Raw genomic sequence first — 14,702 nt, 5'->3', positions numbered from 1 at the left:
GGCATTTTTGTTTTCAACTTTGCATGAAGTAATCTTCACCCGAAGTATCCCTTACTAGGGCTCATATTCCTAATTAGCCTAAATCTCTTTTCTTTGCTAAACTACAGAGAATCACAATTGACACTTAAACTCTTCACTTGGCTTTATTTTTTCTTAAGTTTTTATGAGCAGGCGTCGGAGAGAATATTTAAAAAAATTTAGGACACAATTTTGATAAAATTTTAAGACATTTTCTGGACAACAAATATCAAGATAAACTGAAATGTAATATATAAGCTTGATTTTGGTTGTGGATGATAAAACATTTCAAATTTAATAAAATGCATTCAATCTTTTATTCATCAACAAAGTGACATATTATGAAGTAGAAGTATAGCCCAAATACCAGTCCAAATGTTTCTTTACTTGCCTTGTTGTTGCTTTATCAAAGTGAATTACGAAGAATGATGAAAAAATATCCTTAATAAGGCGGGATTTAAAGTAAGGTGTAAGTCTAAAATTTATTATTGTACTGAACTTTTATCAGATACTTTGATTCTTTTTACTATCTCAGAATCATCAAAAATATCCCTGTAAATAAATCATTGCTGCACAGGTATCCCTGCACAAATAAATCATTTAAAGTTATGAATGAATAATTTTTTTTACGGCAACTAAAACTAAAAAAACCTCCGCTTTCAAAATTTTATCTTGGTGTGAATTTGGAAAAAAAAGCTTTGGATTGCTTCATCATAATAAATTTGTTTTCAACAGAAGACAAAGAACAAGGAATTAAACACACAGCTTGATTTTTCAAGCTACTGTCTTTTATGTCTCAGCGCATAAGCATGAGACAATACCTGTGGAAGTAAGTCCTTGATTATCAATAATGGAAATGTAATGTACAAACAGAACAAACTGCTTTAAATTCATCCCTTTCAATAAATAATAATTCATGTGCAAACATTGTTACACTCCCCAGCTCTGATTTGTACGTTGTAAGTAATTCTAATAAGCCACTGGCTTGTTGTCCAAAGGAAAGTTAGACCCACAAACAAACTAGTTAAGCTAATAAAAGAGTGTTAATTAGAATAAACTAATAACTTATTGTTAATAAATTAATTTGATTACAGAATATTGCATTGTCATCGGGTCTGAGGTTGCATTCCAAATTTTAAAAGAATTCAATCACAAAAAGTGGGCAAAAATTGAGTTGCAAGATTATAAATTTAATTTTGGTGTAGATGGGATTAGAACGCACGCCCAATGATTCCCAGAGGTGGACGTCAGTGAAGACTCGCGTCTTAGACCACTCGGCCACGAATGTTCATATATTGGTGGAATGTACTAACTGTAATAAGCTTCTAGCTCTTAGTCCAAAGGAGAGTTACTCACAAATATACAAGTGAAGCTAACAAAAGCGTGTTAATGACACTATCAGTGTGTCTAACCTTGGAGAAACAATTTGAGGAGCTTTTTGAAATTTTGTGCAGCAGCTGGATATATTCTATAAAAAACCATTAAAAAATTAAACCCGATCTAACACTTCTTGAGCTTTGATGGTCATTTTAAGCACTAGCACAAAAATGATTATTTTTAAATTGAGAAAAAAGTTTTAAGCACTATGTCATTATTTGAGAATATAAGCACCTTTAATTTCCTATATTTACATGTCTGTCATAATAAAATAGCACAGTACAATTAAAATAAATTATAATTTAATAAGATCTTCAAAAGCTATATCTTTGGTAAGCCTGATAAGCATTAAAACTATATTTGAAGAATGTTAACTCGGATGGAATAGGATTAACATTTTTGAATGGGCATGGCAGTCTTCATTAAAATACTATTAAGTATAAGAAGGGTTGAAAATATTAGTCTACAAAAAGGTATTAATGTCTAAGCAGTAGAATGGCATAGCAGATAAAAATGAGAGAGTGTTACATAAGTGGATGCAATCGGATTTCAAAAGCTAATCTAACCATTGTATCCACCATCACTCTCCAGGATTTCCCCTCCACTCCTATTTCACTCTCTTCACCAACAGCAAAAAGTTCCTTACTTCTTTCTACCCAAGAAAGAATGTTTGTATCAGCAAGAATCCTGATGGGAAGGTCGGGGTAGAAGGGAGGTGAGGGGGTATTTGCGCGATCACTAGAAAGTGGCTGTGAAATGGGCGTGGCAAAACCATAAGCATACATGTCTTCAGCAAAAAATTAAAATACATACAAGAAGGGTTGAAAATAATAGTCAACAAAAAGTTATAAAGGTTTAAGTGATAGGATGGCATAGTAGACAAAAATGAGCGAGCATTATAGAAGCGGATGCAATCGGATTTTGAAATGCATAAACGCTAACGCTTTCTATGTCATTCTCGAGCCTTTTTCCGTGCCCATCTACGAAACGAAGTTCCTTTCTACCTTAGAAAGAGCATGTAAGTCGGCAAAAATACGAAAAAAATACAAAAAGCGAAAACTTGCGGATCAGCGGAAGATTTTCATCCCCTGTCATGAAGAAATTCATTTTGTAACTCTCCTGGTGCTACTTGTCAGTCTCTTGCTGTATGAAATTTAAACCCGTTTTTGGAGAATCACCAATTTGTGCGTGTGTGTGTATGATTTTGAACCTTAGGGTAGCCGTCTTAACCACACTTTCCTGAATAATGGAGATGGTATGACCTGAGAAAATTTCAATTCTTTAAAGGGTGCGGAGTGTCAAAAAAGTTTGAGAACCCTTGATGCAGTTAATTCTTTCCCCATTTTTACTGAAAGTGCTACTTGACTTTCTACAAAATTTGTTGAGTTCAATAATCATTAAATACATAAGTCAATGTGGGTAATCAAGTTTTATTACATGTTTTTTCAGGTTGCACTTGGATTTTGGTGAAAGAAATATTAGAAACTAAATTGCCGTTTTTGTACGTTTTAAGGTCATTCATTTATTTTTTGAATTGGAGATGTGCTTTTTCAACTGAAATGCTATTCATGTAATCACCTTACAGTGCCTGCAAGTTTTGCCCCTTTAGATAGAACATTTCTTTACACCATATTTGATATCAAAATAAAAAATGATCACATAGGAAAGATTCTTACTGGAGATTTCAGTATTTTTTGTGTCAACAATATCATCTTCAGCTTCTTGATACCTAAATATTGCAGTAAGGAAAAGCTGCAGCAGGTCATTGAAAACACCTTGAATATCAGTTTCCACAAGAGCCTTTTCAATTTGTTCTGCAATAAAAACAACAAACTTCAAGAGAAGCATAAAAACTAGAAATACTTAAGATTTATTATAATTTAAATCTATCACTGACTTTAATCAGCTATTTTAAGAACATTTATTAGATCTGATTGATGCATTTTTTGTAAGATGTTGCAAATGTTCATTTTAATTGAAAATACTAGTATTTACCAAATGTGATGCCTTGAGGAAAAACATCTTTGATTTGAACTTTTTGACCAAATGTATTGAGGAATTCCAAAATCATTATAGCATCACCAAAACAACTCTGAGGAATCCCACAATCAACTGGTGTAGAGGAAGGCAATTCCTGTAAAAGATGAATTTTAAATGAATGATATAAAAATTTATTGTACAAAAGAAGAAAAAAAGAAGAAAGAAAATAATTTGAAGTTTGACCTCTTGAAATTCAAATTATTATTGCACTCATGAATTGCGATAGAACCCAACTCGTTGGGTTGCTGTTTTTACAAATGGAATGGAAACGGCCAAGAAATTTGCACTGGTCATATTGACCAGTGATTTTCTAGAATAGGCAATACGAGGCATGTCCATAAAAAAAGAGATGGTGACTAGGATGCAGTACAGTCGAGTCCCGACTTACACAAGGGATGCGTTCCAAGACCCTTCGCGTAAGTTGAAAATTCGCGTTGTGGAAAAGGGTTTGTGTAAAATCTTTTATAAACATACCCATACGATTAAAGACACTTGTAAACACCACCTCAAACTGTTAAAAACCATTTCTTAATCATACTTTACTCTTTCATAAACAAAAAATTGAATTTTTATTTATTGTATCTAAAAAAATCCGCTTTATTTAACATAAAAAACTACTCTAATGCACAATATCAATGATCAATGGGAAAGGAAGGCATAAAATAAACCACTACGGTACATACATTATATAGTAAGAAAACCAAATGCACTATAGTTGTTGAAACTTTCTCTTTTCCCTTCTATCTTCAAACACTAAAAGAAACAGCGCTCATAGGTGTCATTATATTTCATCAGCTATCCCATATAGAATGAAAAAAATACATGGAAAATGAGGAATAGTTATTTGTATAAGCGATGTTCAGACTAGTACGGTGTGGGAACTTCCGCCCTCAGCGATGCCAAAGGGATGAAGGTCCATTCACGGAAAAACCTCGATTCCCTTCGGAAAATTTTCATTTTGCGAATGAAGAATTCGCGTTAGGAATAAAATTCTTTACTGGGGGGGGGGGGGGGAATCCCGTTATAGCCATTTTGCATAAGTCGGATCATGCTGTAGCGGGAGTCGACTGTATGAATAAAAAATTTTTGGCAAATATCCACCAGTACATTTATTACAAAGATTATATACAGCACACCACGTTATGTATTTTTATTTCTTATTAGGCTTAAATGATGGGAGTTAGTAAGCTGGAAATTTTGTATTTAGATCAAGTTTAGCTGTTGAAATTCATCTTTACAGGCGTTTTAAACAATGAACTAATGTAACATGAAAAAAAAACTTAACTTTACACAAAAACTTCTTTTTTAGGTAAAGTCAGCTTGAATTAAGCCCTGAAAAAAATATAAATAAAATGAAACCTCAGACAACTCGTAACTATAACGAATATTAAAAACAAATGTCACTATGATGATTTGAAAAATCAAAGCAATATCAGCTTTGGAGAAGTGAGGATAGTAAGCAATTTGTGATTGTTCAAAAAAAAAAAAAGACCATTTCAGTTATTAACGAAACTATGCAGGCACAGTGCAATACATACAGTGTGGAAACTATTTTTTTAACAAAACAACTCAAGTTATTGACTAAGATAAAACATAAGCTCCCTGCTTTTTACTTGAAAACATTTATGAAGACATTCCGTTTTGAAAACTAATCAACAAAAACTACTCATTTGTTTAAAATTAAGTATTTCTGCAAATATAAATACCATATTTTTCCATGTATTGTCTGTTAAAAAAGTGTAAAATTAATGAAGTGTAGATTATCTGAGTTTTTTTCCCTCAACGGCAACACTTTAAAATTAAATTCACAGCAGAATCCACCAATAGAGACCGTTTCGTATTCTGTAAAGTTGTTTGTGTTACATAGCTTCAATTTTTGTCTGCCATTCAGGCTGCGTAAAAAGAAAAACAACCATACAGTCATAGTAGAAGCAGTCTCCATTTTTAACCGTTTGTTCTTTTGTCTTGAGTCTTCATGTGTAAGTAATTAGTGTACTACAATCACGATTTCAAGAAGAAATCATTATTTTTTAGGTTTGTTTTTGACAAGAAAAAAGCAAAGAGGAAAATATTTGGAAGAAACAAAAATAAACTGTGGGATTTTTTTTTCTTTTTTTAAAACTTATGTTAGTAGCTTAGAAATATTTTCTGCACAGCCGAAAATTTTCTGCAAATGCTGTTCTGGTTCTGTTCACGCATTCGTCTATATTATGCATGACTGCCTATAGCCTATTACAAAAACTAAAAATAATATTTAAAACCTGAAGACGTTTTAGAGGGGAAAAAAAAACTTTTGAGTCAATATTTTAAAGTTAACTATGTTGAAAATCAGGAGAACTTCAGAAACTTATGTTTGTATATTGACAAGAGGGAAATTACTTCAAATCAGTGGTGCCCAACCTATGGTCGGCAGAACCGATTCATATGGCACATTCTTATGAATCAAAAACTAAGTTCTGGAACTGTTCAAAACAAAAGTCTTTATTTGGGATTTGATAAATCAAAAAAGTTTGGAACCAAACAGCAAAAAATTTGTTTTGCAAAAAACTGAGGTCTTCATGTCAATAAAATAAGCACATTGATATGATAACAAAACAGATTTAAATATAGAGTGAACTCTCAGTTATTGGCGGGTTTCTTATCCCTGGTCTTCCTAAATTTTCAAAAAAGATATATATATATATTGCTATGCATTTTGAACCAAAAACGCATAAAGGCATTAACGTGTGAAAAATTAAACTTAAGACTTTTTTTTTTTACTTTTCTTCATTTCCAATGGCATCACCTTCTTAAACCTGAGTAGTTAAAACTTGGCTTTATTTTTTGATCTACACTACCAGCTGAAACCCCCAATATCTACACTACTTACTGCATTAGATCTAAATGACTGAAAAGCGAGATGTGCGATCAGATCAATTTTGTTCGAAAAAATTCCCCATCCTTTCCCTGTATGTTTTCGATTTAAGATCAACTTGATCTGTTTCAGTTAATATGTTTGCACGACTTGCTTGCTTATAATGTGTAATGCAGTTGCAATTATGAGCACTCCTTGTTTGGCTTTTACATCCACTGTTACCATTGTCAGCTAGTTTCCATTTACATCAGTTAAAGTTTTCATGCTATTTATTTTTTTAAAGCTATTGCATACCTTAGTATAGTTTTTCATCGATTTTGAAGATTATCTGAGGTTACTGTACCCTATTCCACAGACAATCAAAAGTTGACTGCCTTTAAAAATATACGTGTTCTGGCTCATGAGATTCAAATTAGAATAAGGTGTGGGCATTGTGTAAAAACATTGAGCACTGCGGCATTAATCATCATAATTAAACTTAAGCAGTCAAGATTAAAACTCACTAAGGGAAACAAAACTTACTTTTAAGTCATCACACTCAAGATCATCTCTGGGTTTCTTCCATGAATTAAGATATTCAAGTTTTTTCTTTTTTTCCTCTTTCTTTTTCTCTTTTTCCTAAATTAATCAAAATAAGAACAAGCTTATCATTTTTGTACTTTGTACTAATTCTTCATAAAATTTCAATTATTTTTACCAGTCGCATCTCATAGAAAACATTTCTCTTTATGATTGCAGTCTCTTTCTTTAAATTAAAAGGAGAACAGTCGCTCAAGATTTATTTATCGGTATTAACAAAACTAATCAGTAATAAAAAGAAAATTTTAAATTAGAATAAAATATGCAGTTGATCAGGGTTTTTATATGTTTTGATGCCCCGTTTTTTGCCAGACTTCCAAAACTATGTTTGAAAGTAGTTAGATGTTGTTTAGCAAATGATTTTCAGAAGTTTTTCAATGTAGTTTAGAATTATATAAATTAAATATGTTCCCCAATCCACAACAGTTGCACTTGCATTTCAAAAAAAAAATTATGAAATGAACTCTAGCATAAGTAGAATAAAGTTTACAATATTAGATCAATATACAGTAATTTCAGGGGAGAAAAAAAAAAGTTGGAAGTACTTCGTTACAGGTGATCAGTATATATTGGTAGGAGGGGTGAATTGCTGCCGTAAGGCCCAAGAACACTGCTGCAATAGTGTTTTTTTTTAAAACAGATTTCCTTTCACATAAAATTAGTCAAAACTCAGGATTCAATTATTTCTCATTGGCATGTTAATACTGGAAAATTTACAAATTCATCCCAGACTGATAGATATATACTACCTATCTTCTTAGAATAAATTTTAAACAGTTCATTTACAAAAATATAAATGATGTATACCATGTACATTTCATATGAATTATGTTATGACTTAAAAAAGAAAAATGCACATAACAGATTGATTTTAGGTAATCTACTATCAAGGGGAAAAAGGACTGATACTTGAATTTTTATGGTTATAAGCATTAACTTATTGTAATCATTAGCATATGTATTTCTAAACTAAGCATTAGTAAAACAAACAACTTAATTAATCTAGCAACATCTCCTACAGCTTAGCATTATATTTCTTCCTTTGAGGTGTTAAAGCATTAATAATGCATTAAAAAGCAAAACAATTGAGCCTAACAGCTGTTTTTACCTTTAATTTTTCAATTCTCTGCTTTTCTTTAAACTTCCGTTCTTCTTCTTCTAACTGCTTCTTAAGAAGCTCCTTAGCTTTTAGCCTCTCTTTTTCTGCAGCAAGTCTTTGTTTCTCAGATAGAGCTGTTTTTTCAACTGACTTTTTCTTTTCTTCAACTGTTTCTTTCTTAAAATTCAACTTACTCTGAACACCCTTCTTACCTATAAAGCAATGTGTTTAAAACTTTAACAGAAAAATTCAGTGCAATGTTTCTGAAAAGATAAAAAAAACTAGTCGTGAAAGTATTTGTTTACTCGCCCGGGCAGCCTGACACCTGGAAATTGTCCAGGTCTGTTGACAAGAATGAGTAATTTTTATAAAACTAGGAAAATACAATATATTAATTTAACATCTTGCAAATGATCAAAATATTACTAAATTATGGAGAATTTTTTTCCATTAACAATCACTTTACTTTTCATTAAAAAACACAGGAAGACTACTTTTAAAAAAATCTGAAACCAGGAACTATAGAGAGAGTAAAATATCTATATAAATTGTACATTCAGAAATGCTCAACTTTTGATTCGGGGAGGGGGGGGGGACACCATTGATTTTTAATTGTAAATAAGCCAACAAACATGTTTCAAGACTTAAACTTTCAGGATTAAATTTATTAAAGAAAAACAGGGTTGCCAACCTTGAAGAAACAATTTGAGGAGCATCTGAGGTGATTTTGAGGAGCAATTTAAAATTTTGCAGAGCAGTTCAGTATTTTGTACAAAAATTAATAAAAATAACTAAAACCACTTAGTTAAAAGTTTTATAGCTTTTATAAATCATTTTAAGCATGAGGATAAAATTAAATTATTTTTAAAATAATAAAACAGCTTTAAACACTATTTCAATCTTTGAGTATAAGCATCTTTATTGCCCATATATCTTTGAGTATAAGCATCTTTATTGCCCATATTTACATGTTTGTTATGATGAAATAGCAAAATTTAAGCTTGAAAACTTTCGACTGGGAAATGTGGAGCAAAATAACTTATTTGCGGAGCTGCAGAGTTTTGCCTTTTTTGTGGAGCAGTTGGCAACCCTGGAAAAAAAAGAAACGCACTCAAAAACAAAGTTTGACAACTTTTAGTAAAAAAAGGGCTCAAGACCTTTAATATTTAAATATTCCTAATATTAACAAATTGCTTTAGATAAAATTGAGACACCTCTCATATTTCAGTAGATTCTTTGGTCAAAATATTGTGCATACAATTAAAATGTTACTGAGTAATAATTAGCTACAACCTGGTATTCTATTTTTTTGTACTGGTATTTCTGAATGCATTTAAAACATATCATTAACAAAAATATAAATAATATAAATGTTTTATGCTTTGCGCCAACAACAAGGCTGTTTTTTAACTTAAATCAAAAGGCTTGCAATAAATTTCTAGTTTCTCCCTCATAGATGCAGTACATATTTCTCTTAATCAATTCAAGAAACAACTGCATCTAAGACTTTAGATTCATTAATATTGGAGTAAAATATTAGTTAACGATTAAAAACTTAAATCACTCGATAAAAATAAGCCTGCAATTAAACATTACGTATTTTGACATTCTACACAAACATAAAAATAAATCTTACTTGTTTGTCTCTTAACCAAGTATAGGAATAATAAAAAATGAAAAAAAATTTCAAAAATGAAACTTTTATAGTGGATGCAAAAAGATTGCAACTTTTGAAACGAAGGCTCAAAAGTGTAAAAATTGCAAGAGAGAGAAGTAATTTCAATAAAATTACGTTTGGCTCTGTTTCACGACTTTTTCTATTTAAAGACAACTTTTCACAGTCCTGCATGCTCCACTGTAGTTTTAGAGGCAAAGGACATACTCAACTTGACGATTTTTGGTGGTCCCTTGAAAGTCATTAAATAGAGCCAACTGTATTTTATAATCAGATTTTAAAAGTATATGGAAATCATTATCAGTAACAATAAACCTAATCGGAGCAAAAATAGAATTTAACCACCGGATTCAGCATTTAACTTTATGACTTTTGACAAAAACATAATTTTTACTGAAAATTTTGATTGATTTATGATTTTAAGAAAAATAAAAATAAATTTCACTTATTTGCATCTTGACAAAAACTAATAAGCATCAAAAATGAAAAAAGTTGAAAAGAATTTATTAAAATAATTTTAGAATTGCATCCCTCATGTAAGATAATCATTCAAGTGACAAAATTAATGAAATTTGAGTGTTTTGGAATATAGTTCAAAACTATTTGAAGTCTGTGTATCAGAACTTATATGTGCTTTAAGTTGGATATTTTTTTTCCTTTTAAGCTCACAATCATTAATTCCTTGCAATAGTAAGATGAATAAACAAAAGTATATTGCCATCTTTTACCAGAAGAATCAAGAATTTTTTTGTTAGTATTTTTTTCCATCTTATCAGGTGAAGTTCCTTTACTTTTGACTGGCGATGACACAGCATAACCCGGAAGTGGTCCAGAGAAGGCTTCATTAAATTGAAACTCATGAAGATGATTATTTTTTATAACTGCATCCTGTTTAAAATAATAAATAAAATGGATTTATGGACAGATCAAAAGAAAAAAATTATCAATAGTCATGTACAATTAACAGCATTTAGCTGACATTGAAGAAGTCTAAAAATCTTTTTTTTTTTTTTAGTTCTTCAACTATTACAACACAAGGAAAAACAAAGACTAAAAAACAAATTTGTATAAGAGCAAACTAAAACAGGGTGGCAACAGGAACTGTGAAAAAAAGTTCCCTGACTTTTCCCTGATTAAGTTCACCAAATTTGCCTGATTTACGTTACCAATGATAATGGTTTTCTTTCTTTGCTCTACTTTAAATCCATTGTATGTTTGTATAAAATGCAGTATTTTAAACATTTTAAGTTGTGTAAAGTTGTTGAATTAAAGATATATTTTAAAATAATGCTACTTTTTTAATAAAATTGTTAAAAAACCATTTTAAGTCAATTTTTTTGGAAAAAAACCCCTACAAAACAGTACATTAAATTTTTCTACATGGAAAAATTATAGAAAATTAAAGAAAAAAAAAACTTGACTTCCAGAAACCACTTAGCATAAGAATTTTACGAAATTATTAAAATCACTCTTTAAAACCTATGTGTATTTATGATAGAACTGAAAAGTAATTGAAATTATTTTCAACTAAATTTTCAAACAGTATAATAATTGTTGCAAGAATAACAAGTAATAGTGAAAGAATAGAAGTAATGTAGTTATTCTTATATAACTAATTGACATATTTATGCAAAACAGATGAAACCATTTGACATTCGTTCATAGGGAGCTTTTCTCTAATCAAGAACATAGGTTTTAATGAATGAATACAGCATTTTAACAGTAAAAAAAATAAGATATTTTCTTAAGTACACAAGTTAACTCTATTTCAAATGATTTCAGTATGTAACGAAAAAAAATCTTAGATTGCTTTTGTAACAAACAACTTTGAAATATAAGAAAAAAACAGAAGAAAAAAAAGAAATTAGTTAATTTCAAAATATATAAAAGAAGACTACAACTTGGTTATAAAATAAAAGAATCACTTAAGTCTGAAGAAAAGTAAACCTTTATAATCTGCGGTGACAACAAATATCATAACGGCAAAAAACTAAGTTTATTTTATTGAAAGTTCAATTTTAGCAATTAAATTTAAAACGCGAAGAAGTAATAACTTTTAAGTTTTTACCAGTATTAATTCAAAAACCAAAGATTTCTTATTGAAATCATGATGACAGTACGCTAATTACTTCGAGACAATGGAATAAAGGCAAAGGAGCTAAGGCATTAATGAAGGCTTACTCTTTGCCTGTATGGTTGTTTATTTTTCGTAGGATTGAAAGCGTGAAAGGAAATTTCAAGCTAGGTAAAATAAACAACCTAACAGAGACAGAAGCAATCTTAGGAAGTTCATCCTGTGGTTAATAAGTAAGATTCAATACTTTGACGTTGAGGAAAAAAGATGCACAAATATGCGGCAGTGTATAATCGCACCTCATTAATTTCACTTTTTTTTAAAACAGATAATTGGCGGAAAATGCATAGGGAATTAGAGTACTTAATTTTGTAAAGCAAAAAAAAAAATTATTTTTTCTTCATTAAATCAATTTTCCCTGATTTTTGTTATTTTTTCAAAATTCCATGATATTTCCCTGACTTTCCCCTGATTAATAAAGTTCCCTGATCTCCCTGATCTGTCGCCACCCTGTAAAAAAAAGAAAACGGTTAACTTAAAACTATCACCAAGTTAAAATAGGACTGATTTTGCAGCAGTGAAAATCTGATGTACGTTACACTAAAGAAAAGAAACCTTTTCTACACAAGTGTTAGTCCAGTAACCTTCTTCCCCTTGCATCAGATCCGATAGTTCTGATTTTTTAAGGAGTTGTTTATGATATTGATCCAATAAGTAATCAAGTTTGGGACCTCAAACGTCAAAAGCAACCTAGTCAAAAATCGAAAATAAAATAAAACTTCACTGGAGCCTTTTTTTCGATTTTAACCCGAAACGACTAATTTTTCAATAATACCTTTTCTGAACCACTTAAAAGTAGATTAAATTTGCCACAATATGCATCTAGAACTATCTCTTTAGACCCAAACGTTTCCGAGATAAAGCCATTCAGAATGACAAAATATTGCTACAATTCGCGAGGTTAAAAAAAAAAACATTAAAGACGTGATCTCAGAAGCTATTGGGTCTAAAGAGACAGTTCTAGATTCATATTGTTACAAATTTAGTATGCTTTAAAAACATTAATAGTAAGTTTTTCTTTTTTGAAAATCTTACTGTTTAGGGTTAAAATTGGGAAAACTAGTTAGGGCTAAAATTTCTAGTATTTTTTGATTTATATTCAGCACCCTGGGTCACACAAACGTGGATCATTTATTGGACCAATATCATAAACTACTGCATTTGATGCATATGGTTACTGAACAACCTTTATATTTTACATATTTATACCCTAATTACAAGGTCAACTCCTATATGCAGTTTTAAGAAAATTTATGCTTATAAAATTCTTATATCTTTTCAATGAAAAATTATTTTGAAAGACAATATATAATCACAACTGAATTTCATGAAATTTCCTATGAGCACTTGAACAGTTAATCAAAAATTATCCATACATAAATAATTTGTTTACAACAAACCTACTTGTTACAGAGAAAACTTAGCATCTACTGAACTTAAACCTTCTTGTCAAATGAAGACTTCTTTATTTTTATTTACTTATTTTTTTTTTTTTTTTTTGGTTGATTACATTTACAAATAAAATGTATTTGGAAAGTTTTGACTGAAAATCAGTTATGCTTTTCAATACAATCTTCTTGTTCCATCAAAATTTATTGGTAAAAAAAATATACATAAGCAATAAATACCTTAACTTTCCACACACCATCTTTTGGTTGAGTATGATGCTTTAAAAATAATTTATTCCTAGGCTTGGTGTATGTTCCTTTAGGTCGGCTGAAATGAAATAGTTAAATTAGAATATGAATGTACATACTTGATTTTTATGTTAATTCACTTTTCATTGACATTTCATCACAATTTCATTGTTTAATCTCTGTAATTGTACTATTTCCATCCCCTTCAAGAAATAATTGTTAAATTTGATTTGTACAGGCAGTAAGTTAAACATTGTTATTAGAGATGCATGATGTATTTGGTTGGTGTTAAACTGCATATTCGGCAGGCCGCAGACAAACAGAGCATATTAGGCCCAGTAGCAGAAACTTTCTAGCCAGTCTGCGACACTATTTTCGGTAGTTGAAAATAATCTGCAGCATTATTATTAGTTTTATTTTAAGTTTTCATAAAATACACAAATCCTTTGTGAAGGTCAAGATTTGGACAATTTTCCAACTGGCCAGTGACCACTAGACCCGAAAAACGTAGTGGCCACCACTGTCGCTGAGTTTTAAAGCATTAAGGGGGGGGGGAGGCAACAGCCTGCACCACTTTCATAAAAAGAATAAGAACTCTACACACTTTGAAAAACAATTATTCGAGACATATTAATTTTAATATGGAAAATTTGCGTTGAAATAGGTTTTTAAATTTTTTCAAACAGTAAATGAGAAGTTGGCAGGAAACTGCTCTTTATATGAAATATTTAGCTTATAGCAAAGCCTTCAAATCAATGAGGATCAACTACTCAGGATGAGGAATCCTGACAAATTTGAGGAATCAAATACAACTGTGCATATAATAATTCGCATTTTTCAAAAAAACTATTTTATAAAAAGAAAGAAAAGATTTATTGAACATTTTTTTTTATCTTCAATAGTTTGTGTTGAGGTAAATATCCAATTCTGTTTTTGGAAACTTGAGTAAGTAATAGTATCGTTTATTTCCATCTTGCGAATGACCAAACATGGCGTCTACGCGAAAAATTCATGGTTATAAATAGATATTTGAATTTGTTACATAAAAGTAGTAATAAATTCAAAATTCTTAAAAAACTACAATTTAGGTGAAATAGTCAGTTTTTAGCACATTAGCCTCTAAAGAAATGAAGATAAGAAAATATTCAGAAGATAAAATTTTGAATTTTTAAAGACAATACTTAAGAATTATCCGAAAAAAATGGCACATTTTGCATAATTTTCAACAGTTTGCATTGCAATAAGCATTCAATTCCGTTTTTGAAAACGTAGGCACTTCATGAGTCTTG

At 30.4% G+C, this 14,702-nt stretch overlaps 1 protein-coding gene across 4 annotated transcripts in view; it reads right to left on the bottom strand.

The window, feature by feature from the left end:
- LOC129223343 (bromodomain adjacent to zinc finger domain protein 1A-like) overlaps nucleotides 1-14,702 on the bottom strand; it is a 142,800-nt gene that overhangs the window by 79,942 nt on the left and 48,156 nt on the right. For 2 of the 4 annotated variants that reach the window (XM_054857909.1, XM_054857911.1), the window contains exons 1-6: nucleotides 13,405-13,447; nucleotides 10,371-10,530; nucleotides 7,977-8,179; nucleotides 6,812-6,907; nucleotides 3,391-3,529; nucleotides 3,072-3,209 (exon numbers count right to left, since the gene is read on the bottom strand). In XM_054857909.1, coding sequence (XP_054713884.1) covers nucleotides 3,072-3,209; nucleotides 3,391-3,529; nucleotides 6,812-6,907; nucleotides 7,977-8,179; nucleotides 10,371-10,410 — 616 coding nt within the window. In that variant the 5' untranslated portion in view covers nucleotides 10,411-10,530; nucleotides 13,405-13,447. Of the gene's footprint in view, nucleotides 1-3,071; nucleotides 3,210-3,390; nucleotides 3,530-6,811; nucleotides 6,908-7,976; nucleotides 8,180-10,370; nucleotides 10,531-13,404; nucleotides 13,493-14,702 lie in introns of those variants that run through there. The other 2 variants (XM_054857910.1, XM_054857912.1) reach the window with 2 other exon arrangements.

Source organism: Uloborus diversus, chromosome 5 (genome assembly GCF_026930045.1).
Source record: "Uloborus diversus isolate 005 chromosome 5, Udiv.v.3.1, whole genome shotgun sequence".
Lineage (NCBI taxonomy): Eukaryota > Metazoa > Arthropoda > Arachnida > Araneae > Uloboridae > Uloborus > Uloborus diversus.
Note: the sequence above shows the minus strand (reverse complement) of the source record. Positions and strands in the feature narration are given on the sequence as shown.